Genomic DNA, 10,203 nt, shown 5'->3' with positions numbered 1-10,203 from the left:
TAATCATAACTATAACAAAATTCTCAAATCTGATTGGTTCTCAACTGCCCTGATTTCAGCCTTAATAGGACAGTTTAATAGGACAGTACGCGTCATGCCTAAGTAATTGGACAGTATGCGCCATCACGCGCGCGCTTAAATGCCTTTTTTTTTCATAGCTAGCGAAAAAATCTTGGAATTTCTTGTGTTTTGATTTAAAAAGAGCCCTATATATCACAAATTTTGTTAAAGTTATGATTAATTGGTAACAGAACTTCGTGTCGTCCAATTCGGTCTGTAATCATACTCGTGATTAAACAAATCGGACTCCCGCTACGCGGTCGTCCGATTTTGTTAATCACTCGTATGATTACAGACCAAATTGGACTCCACTCAGTCCTGTTACCATTACTTATTATTATTATTATTATTATTATTATTAATATTGTTGTTGTTGTTGTTGTTGTTGTTGTTAGACAATTTTCATAAAAAAAGATCCCATAAAAAGGAGAGATTCTTACATATGACTATGTATCCTGCAGGTCTTTTTTCTTCCTTTTATCTTTGCCTTGATGGCACCACAAGATTTTCTCACCGATATGTACATAGGGGATGCCATCAAAGGCCAGCTGGTTTGCTCCTGTGACATCAGCTTTCCCTTTTCTCTCCCAGTACACTTTCACATTTTTGGAATTTAAAATCTCTATAAAAAAAGAAAGAATCATCCAGCCCAACAAACTTGTCAAAGATTGAGGACAACACTGAGAGGTGCCAGGACTTCAAGCTTAAGCTTACCACTCGAGCCAAATCTCTTGTCCTTCTTGTATACAATGAAAGCACTCCTTGCTTCTATTTGATAGTCAGAAATGATGTTATCCACCTCTGCAACGCTGTTTAAAACGTGAATTCGTGGAGGAAGTTCCTCCGCATCCGAGGGATTCATCTATAGCAAATTTCACTACAAAACATGTATATCCAGCGTTTCTAACTCTGCGATTTTGAGTTTCCCGCGCGAGCCCCTGCTAAGTCATTTACATTCCACTCGCGATATTAAAATCGGAAAGAGAGTCGGAGAGCAAGTCGGAGAGTCGTAGCCATTTGCCGGAAAATAATTTTATTCAGTTCCAGTTTCCGCGCGGATACCTGATTTTGGAGTATCCATAAATTCATTCTAGTCACAACCTTGACAGAACAGAAAGTTCAAGTTTCTTAGCTAGTCTGATGCCCACTGTGCCATACAAATAAAAAAAAAGTGAGAGAGAGAGAGAGAGAGAGAGAGAGAGAGAGAGAGAGAGAGAGAAAAAAGGCAATATAATATGGCTAAAAGGGTTGGGTCCCCAACAGCTTAACGTCAAAAGTAAATATTATATTAGAGGTATTTTAAAACTTGTCAAAATTAAATTTGTTGTCGTGATTGAATCTATTAAAACGTGACACGCATCTACACTGCGGGTCTTGCGGGCTGTGATTTGTACTTTACTACGTGACTCGTGACTTGGAATTAAGCTTATACCTCGGGGGGCGGGGGAAACTCCCTTTAGTCTTGAATAGGGTGTCGTTTTGGACCGGTAGCCTTTAAAAGAGTACCGGGCGGTTGGCTCTTCGAGGTCTGCATGTCTGGTAAAAAAAATTTTTTTCCCTAAAATCTAATTTCAAGGCTTAGTTTTAAAATAACTTTATTATTCCGAATGTGAAATAAAATGAATTACGGTCAGAAAATAAGTCCCCTGGCCAACTAAACAGGTAGAGAAAAAATAGCGAAATAAACAATAAATATAAATAATTCTGTCGAGGTTATAGGTTTCGGCGGCACACCCCTACCCAAACTTCCCTTGAGTGCCCCCCGGACTTAAAAATAGCTTATATCGCGCGTTCAAATGTCTTATTTTTTATCAACTGCTGAACGATTCCTTGCATCAGACTAAAGGTAAGAATTATTGTTTTTCCATCTACTGCTTTCGTGTTCCATGTGTTTCCGACCATGGCTGGTATGTTCGAACGTACCTACGTGACCGCCGGGCTCTTAACGTGACCACCCGTGACGAAAAAGCCCTGCGTGTACCGATCAATCCGATAAGCAAAGGTCTTATTCGGGTGCCTATTGTACAGAAAACTATACATATATATTGCATCTAACACGATGCTTTGCCTGGAAGAATGTATGTTGTTGTTACATAGCTAACACGATGCTTTGCCTGGAAGAATGTATGTTGTTGTTACATAGCTAAGCAGGATGACTCAGGATGATCAGTTTAGTCCCGCTGTCCCGCCCCAGTGATCACATGTATTTACTAAAAAACCGGGGGGATTTCCAAGGGAATCTTAGCGCATAGTCTTGCGTAAAAATACATTAAGAGTAGCATATCTTATCGCAGTTTGACTTTCTATTTTACCCATAGTATAATTTCACGACAATCTCTCCCTATCCATTGTATCTGTAATTCATTTGTTGGAAAATTTCAGTGAACAGAACAAATGACGTGACCGGGAATTGGTCTCGTCTCCTCCCCCCTGACCTTTTCACGTGAACAACAATACAAAACACACTGAATTCATCAGCAATAGTAGTCGTGCATCGCCGCATGTCAGCAGATCAGAGCGTTTTGAACGGGAAAGCGATTTGTTTGCAGTTTTATTGGTAAATGCGTTCAGCTAAGTTCGTCGCAGTTTGACAGGGACTGCTTGAAGAACTAAGCTAAGATTTTTTGCCTCCAAATTTGCCCAAAGCTGGAAATCGATGTTCATTTCTCGATTGGTCAAACGACCACGTAGTGTGTTCTGCGCGATTTTCTTTGAAGAAAAATGGAGGCGAAAGCAGTAAAAGCAGATCACGTTATGAAGACATTTTTGGCTGGAGGTTCGTAGTAATTTAATTGTTCTTTTTGTCGAATTTTCTGCCTAATAAATCGGTTGTTTTAAGATACTTGCCCGAGGGCTATATGAAGCTTATGTCTTGCAAGTGGAGTGTATAAAAACTGCATTAGCTAGATTTTACGTGACTCGGCTTGTAAACAAGTTTTATACTGCTATTTTTCCTCCAAACACAAGGCTTATATCAGGATAATTAAAAGTGCCAACGAAGTGGTCGAAATTTCTGTTTTCTTCAGGGGTTTTCTTTGCAGTTATAAATGAATCCTTGTTTCTTTCCACGTTTTCATTTTTCTTCGCAGCTCTGTCGAAGAAGGTGGCGCGTTACTAAACTTACACAACTGATAAGCTTATGTTTTGTCACTAAACGGTTATAATTTTCGCAGGACTTTCAACATGTTGTGCAAAGACATCAACAGCTCCTCTGGAAAGACTGAAAATACTCTTTCAAGCACAGAATATTCACTACAAAGACATGGGTAAGACATGCAGCATTCAACACATTGAAAATATATGTAAGAACCTGTTGTTGCTTGAACGTTTATTGCTAGTAAAGCGCCTCTAAATGAAAGCATGACCTTTTTCGACACCTTTTTAATATTTTGCCTGTTCTTTTAGGCGTATTCCGCGCGTTACGAACCATTTATCATTTGGAGGGTCTTTTGGGGTACTACAGAGGTAAGACCTTTCGCTCTCTTTTGTTTTGGTTTGGTGAATTATTAATAGCAATAAAGCCAGCTTTTGGGGGCGAGGCTTTGTTTATGAAAGAAGTAAATTTATATCAAAAAATAAATATATGTACGCATGTTTGAAATTTTTATCCATATATTGATTTTATTTTTGAGGTAAATATAGTCTGAAGATATTGTCTATATTTTTTATACACATGTGTTTATACATAGTTTCCAACCTTTTCAGGAAATGGTGCTCTCATGTTGAGAGTCTTCCCCTATGGTGCATTACAGTTTGTTTCCTACGAACAGTACAAAAAGGTAACAAGTTGGCGTATATAATTTTGTCCTCTGTGAAACAATATTGTTTTTTCCATGGGGATGAGACACGTCAGGAAAGTCTGATGGGAGGTTAGGGGGTGTGCCACTGGGGTCTTTAAACTATTACTTTGACTAAGAAAAGGTCCATTAATTCATTTCACCACCCAGTTTGTTTACCTTTTCACATGATCTTAATTCATTTCATTTTTGGCATACAGAGTAAGTATTAAAACTGACGCTATAGAAGCAAATGGAAAAGAAAATTAATTCTTGTTCCCCATAAAAGACTGCACTATGCCAAACATCACACCCTGTGCAAAGCTTCTGCCCAAAAAGACACCCTGTTCATCACTACATACTAAATAGCAAAATTGTATACTCTCATATAAAGTAGGTTGAGTATGATCATGCAGGTGAATGCGTAGTCCTGAATAGGACTGTTGTTGACTGCAGTGACGGAGGACCACATTCACCTGGATGATCATACTCAGCCTACTTATGAAACGACTCCTGAGTTCAAACCTTTTCACAACTGTATACTCTGTTAAGAATTCAGACACTAAAAGCAATTTGGCGGCACTTAGCCTTTTAGGCAAAACAGGGAAGCCCCACCCCCCCCCCCCTTCCCAGGGAAGAGGTTAACTCCTCCCCTGCCCTAACTTAAAGGGTTTAGTATTATGTTGTTGCTGTTGTTGTTGTTTTTTCTTTTTTTGTTTTTGAGTTATACTGCTTATTCAGATATTCTTGTAGGTCTGAGATGCAATGTTCTTCTCTTGACTAAAGTATGGTTCCCCTTGCACACTTTGTAGGTCTTTACTCCCTTGTGTGATAACTGTGCTGCGAGTAAGCTTATCTCTGGTTCCCTGGCAGGTGAGCTTTGAAAACTATCAACTGAAAAAGAAAGTAATAAAAACTCAGCATTGAAGTACAGTGGAACCCCGCCTTATGGCCACCTCGTTATTATGACCACTTTTTTTGGCTGCCTGGCAAAAACCGCCATACATTTTCTTGTAAAAAAAATCCTCGTTAATACAGCCAATTTTTTTTTGCCAATGATGGCCGTATTAACAGGGTTCCACTGTAGTCATAATTGACCTGTGAATTTGATATGCTTTAATGAGTTTCCGAGTACGTTGTATGTATATTGGTAATAAAAAAAAAAACACAGGCAACTATCACCTTGGTATCAATGCATTTATTTTCTCATTTCCGCTGGTTAAAGAAATTAATGTCCAGTCATGCATCACTATATATACTGCGCCACAGACAGGACTAACTTTGTGTTAAGTCCATCTGCGAAACAGTACCAAAATCCTTGTGTGTACCAGAATTTGAGTATGTGCTATAATAATATTGGCCTGTTAAAAGTGCCATTGTCGATTTGCTAATTAGGTTGAAGGGAAAATTGAAATGCATACAATCGGGTAATTCATTGGGTCCATTGGAGGCCAAGAAAAAGGTTTTCAGCTGTGAAGTCTAGCATTATTGCAGCAACAAGACAGTGTCTCACCCCTCTCTGGGTTTTCTGTGCTGACACATCCAATTAGGAAAAGCATTATGATTCATACCATTGTGAAGCTTCAAAGCTATAACATGACACTCTTTTGCTTGTTGTTAGGAATGACAGCCTGTACATTCACATATCCCCTGGATGTTGTGCGCTCACGCCTGGCATTCCAAGTAGCAGATGAACAAATCTACTGTGGTGTATGTCATGCAATCCGTCAGATCTTTACCACAGAGGGTGGTTTTAGGGCTCTTTACAGAGGCTTCACTGCAACAGCAGTTGCGATGATTCCTGCTGTAGGTGAGTTAACTGCTTGCAAACATGTGGTAAACAACCTTAAATGACCTTTCATAATATAATATGACAAATTTTCCTTGGTTTCACTGGTAAGTCCAAGACAGCTTGATAGAAAAATCTGACAGTTTATTGTTGCTCCCTTGGGACTTTTTCACATACTTCTTGAATTTTTAAGCTTCTTATTACGATTAAATTTTGCAGTCAGACCTTAAAAACACCAACTGTTAAGTTCTTTTCATCTTTGTTACTTTGATGTCATTAGGTTTTGGATTTTTTGCTTATGAAACCTTCAAAGAACTTATCATTAAGACAGACAGTGCATTGACAAAAATCAGCATCGAAACAGGTGAAACAGTTCTTACACCTGTCGGTGGGTTGCTGTGTGGCGCTCTGGCAGGAGCATGTTCTCAGACTGTGGCGTAAGTGCTAAAATTTATTTCCTGTGACAATATTCTTAGTATTAATCTTCTGCAAGATATTAAAGTCATTAAGCATCAAATATAAGTTTGCCTTCTTTCATACCTCATGACGCTATATTATTGTAATAATTATTCCAACTTGCACTATTTTTTAAAATTAGGCAAATTTCGCTGGATTTGAATTCTTAGGACCATAACCAGATTTATATAATAGAGAAAAAAATTGTGGCCATGTGTGCTTGAGAAAACTTTCTTATTATACTTGTTATGTGCAGTGACCTGGTTTTAACAAAATGTACCAAAAAGTGTTATGCGCTCACAGACTTGACAAAGTTTTTTTACTTTTTTTTGCCATGGCCCTTATAATTTGTTGGCTAAAGCTGCCAATAAACCTGCTGGATTTCATGTCCCAATATGTATGTATAATTTTAATGACATTCATTTCAGTTATCCATTAGATGTGGTCAGACGGCGTATGCAGCTTGCTGGGGCCGTAACTGATGGCTATAAGTACAGGTACTGTCTACTTGCATTTTTTCAGTTTGTTCATTCAGTGCCGTCACTAAAGGCTGGCACAAGGGGATTTCCTCGAGCTTGTATGGGCATGAACCGTGGCTACTTTCGTAGGAAAAAACAGGAAAAGAGACTTGCAAGCTGTTCAGTTCCTTGCCTACTAGTTGCATATCTTTTGGCAACTTGAAATCTTAGGGAAAGTCCTGTTCAGTTGTATTTGGTGACAAGTTATTTAACTGCTCTGCTGATAGTCAGCTATGCCCTCTATGGTGTAAGACCACATTTGGTTTTCAGATAAAAAGGTCTGAATTAAGCAGCCATTTTATACTCTCCTCTCTTGTATGTTTTGCAATACATGAACATAAAACTGTGAAAGGTTTGAACCCAGGAGTCATTTCAAAAGTAGGTTGATTTTGATCGTCCGGGTGAACGTGGTCCTGAATAGGACTGTTGTTGTTGACAGTGACTGACGTTTCGACAACCTGTGCGGTAGTCATCTTCAGAGTCAGAGTGAGTTGTATCATGTCAGTTGATGGTATTATACTCTGGTTATTGATCTGATTGGTCAATTATGTCGTGATGTTATTGGTCGTCTGTCAGTTAAGCCGTGATGTTATTGGCTATGAAGACTTCGATCCGTCTGTTGTCACAGTTAAACAGTCATCTATTGTTAGTCAAATTGTCAGTTCTCCGGTTACATGAACAGTTACAAACTAGAGGTAACAAGCAAATGAATGAAGGGGTTGGATGCAAAAGAAACTGTGGTAGCCCAAAGCTTGCGGCCTTTTGCTCTGAGAAAAGGCTAAAATAGTGCTTCATAAATCAGTTTTCAATTGTTTTTATGGCAATATATAAACTTGATACACTCAGCTGAAAACAAAATTTTGGAGTCGACAAGATTTATTATCCCACTGAAATCAATTTTATATTCAGTTACTTACTTACATGCATATATATTGTTATTTTTAAAATGCATTATCTTTTGTTTCTTGCTTGTTAAGTATTAAATGCAGTTGTAATGCGCAGCTGGTCATTCTCATGTTAAGTTGTGCACAACAAGTTCAGAAATTATTATTATTATTATAATGTTAGAAACCTGATTATTCTCATTCTAATCTTCCAGTGGTTGTATCAACACTTTTGTCACAGTGTACATGGAGGACGGGATCAGGAAAGGACTGTACCGTGGCTTGTCAATTAATTACATGAGAGTTGTGCCTCAAGTTGCGGTTATGTTCAGTGTTTATGAACTCACAAAACAGTTTCTGGAGAAAGGCCCAACCAGTGGACAGCGCGAGTGATCTCAGCGGAAGACTCATCTGATATAAAGAATAAAGCTTAGAAGTCACTGACTTCCAACAACAAAGACAACAAGAAAAGGAACCAAACAGGCTGTTGCTCCACCCTGTGGAAAGAAAAAAGAATTGCTTGAGAGGAAAAAAAAAACAGCAACAACAACAAGGACCCAGAACTTAATCTTCTACCGATAGCCCCTGTTGATTCAATGTGTGAATGTGTGGAATGGCCAGTCCATCAGAGAAAAATTTTCTTGTTAATAAGAAAGTTCTATTTTAAAAAATTGACCAGAGTTTGCAGTACAAATTATTGATACAGAGCTGCCATATTTCTAAGTACTTGCTCAGTATGATAATAGATTTATGGCCTTTAAAAAGGAGGGCCATTACCTTTTATTTGAACTGGCACATTACTGAGGGGAGAATGACAATCGAAGAGTTAAATGGACAAACCCTTTATTCAGCAGTTGTAATATGGGTCCCAGTGAGGTAAATTGACTAGTTTTTATGAGCGCTCTAATTTGGTCAGCAATAAGTTTTATAATTATTATAATAATATTGTCAGTTTAATTCTACTGCTTTAGAATTAAAACAATTAAGCTTAACTGTTTTAACCATAACAAAGGAATCATTTATTTGAGAGGCTACTGATGAGGGGTTCCTGAGCAGTTAAACAGCAGTATTTTTTGTCCGCTCCCTATGGTAATCCAAAACTCACCATAACAAAAATAAACTCCTGCTTGAACAATTATATGTAATCCTGATGTGACTGCAGGAAAGGGAGTTATCTGTACTAATTTTCACCAAAACGTGAAACATCCTGCTTCTTAAAAAGAAGTTAGGCATTGGTTTTAAAAGAGAGGGGGTTATTTTGTTGGATATGTTTGGTAAAGTTTTTTTTTGGGGGGGGGGGGAAAGAAGCAGTATTGTTAAGATGGCATAGTTAACTAGCTGTTTATCAGTGCTCACAGGTGATGTCATGTTTGTAGAAAAACATTACTTAAAAAACATAGAAATTTGTTTGAGAAATGGGTTTTCATGATCGAGACAACACATTTGGCTAACAAAAGACGGAAGTAAGTACTGTTATACAATAGTCAAGTTTGTGCATTGCCTTCTTGTGCTATTTGACAGTTGTTGTCCATTTAATTCAAATGTTCTAAAATATATTATTGGATGAAAAACAATGATAATATTTTAATAAAGAGTAAGAGGAAATTTTTATTTTATGGTGCAACAAAGAAATTATAAATTATTGTAACATGTGCTAGTAATCTGTTGTTAAGGCCCGGTTTAGACGTCGAACTTTTCATGAGCGGAACATAACACATTGAATTAAGTACATGCAAAGTTCGGCGTCTGAGCCAGGCCTAAGTCTCAGGTTCATTACGTAACTATTAAAAATAAAGGCTTACTGGAAAAAATATTTTGTGCCTTTAGTGGAGTTTTTTAAAACCTGACACAATAGTGAGTTTACGTAATTCGCGCAACAGGACGGCAAAACGGTTGTGTGTGACAAACGTGACGGGGTAGACTACGAGCAGTCTCTCTTTTTTCTGTAGTCCGTCGAGCAAAACGCGAGACCAGCAAATGGCCACGCGCGTGACTGATGGCTCGAGACGGGAGAGGCACGCCGACCTCGTTCCCTGCGCGCATGCATTGCTCTCACTAAATCTGAAGAAAAAGAGAGACTGCTCGCAGTCTTACTGACGGGGCTATTACTTGCATTTTCTGTCGTGATCTTCACTACATATCAGTGTTTTGGGGCTTTTACAAAAAGATCTGAGAGGAAGTTTGAGGCAAATTTTTTTCAAACAAATTTATTGTCACGCTTGTCACACAAGGTTTGCCGTCTTCTTCCCTCTCCTGTCCTGTGGTTCACTAATAGGGAGCTTAAACAACGACGACGGTGACGGCAACGAGGACGGCAAAAAAGCAATAAGGTTAGATTGGTAAAACAACAACGTTGCACGTGCATCACGCTTTTTTGTACATTTCTTAAACGTCGTTGCACGGCTACAACGTGAAAGTGCCTAATGTAACGTTTTTTCGAGGACAGGAAAACAAGAAAACAACTTTCTCTTTCCTTTTCTTGAACTTTGATACAGGCTTTAGAATTCATCTGCAAAAAATTTGCCGATTTTGACGATTTGAACGAGATGGATAAACCGCGATAAATTTTGAGGCAGGGCGAATTGACTTTTTAAGACAAGTTTTCGTAGCCGTCGCCGGCGATGTTGCTTAAACTCCCTAATAGCATCAGGGGCGGACGGAGGATTTTGTGATAGAGGGGGCCTAGAGGTATATAGTATATGTTATTTCTGACGAATGAG

The 10,203-nt window shown here is 38.5% G+C and overlaps 1 protein-coding gene across 1 annotated transcript; it reads left to right on the top strand.

The window, feature by feature from the left end:
* Positions 1–2,541: 2,541 nt before the first annotated feature.
* LOC140946246 (solute carrier family 25 member 16-like) lies at positions 2,542–9,208 on the top strand. Its single transcript, XM_073395340.1, has 9 exons — positions 2,542–2,836; positions 3,234–3,326; positions 3,466–3,525; positions 3,766–3,839; positions 4,649–4,709; positions 5,458–5,646; positions 5,906–6,062; positions 6,510–6,578; positions 7,699–9,208. Exons 1-9 carry the CDS (start codon positions 2,782–2,784, stop codon positions 7,874–7,876), a joined length of 936 nt encoding a protein of 311 aa, XP_073251441.1. The 5' UTR covers positions 2,542–2,781; the 3' UTR covers positions 7,877–9,208.
* Positions 9,209–10,203: the final 995 nt, after the last annotated feature.

This window comes from Porites lutea, chromosome 8 (genome assembly GCF_958299795.1).
Source record: "Porites lutea chromosome 8, jaPorLute2.1, whole genome shotgun sequence".
Taxonomy (NCBI): Eukaryota; Metazoa; Cnidaria; class Anthozoa; order Scleractinia; family Poritidae; genus Porites; species Porites lutea.
Note: the sequence above shows the minus strand (reverse complement) of the source record. Positions and strands in the feature narration are given on the sequence as shown.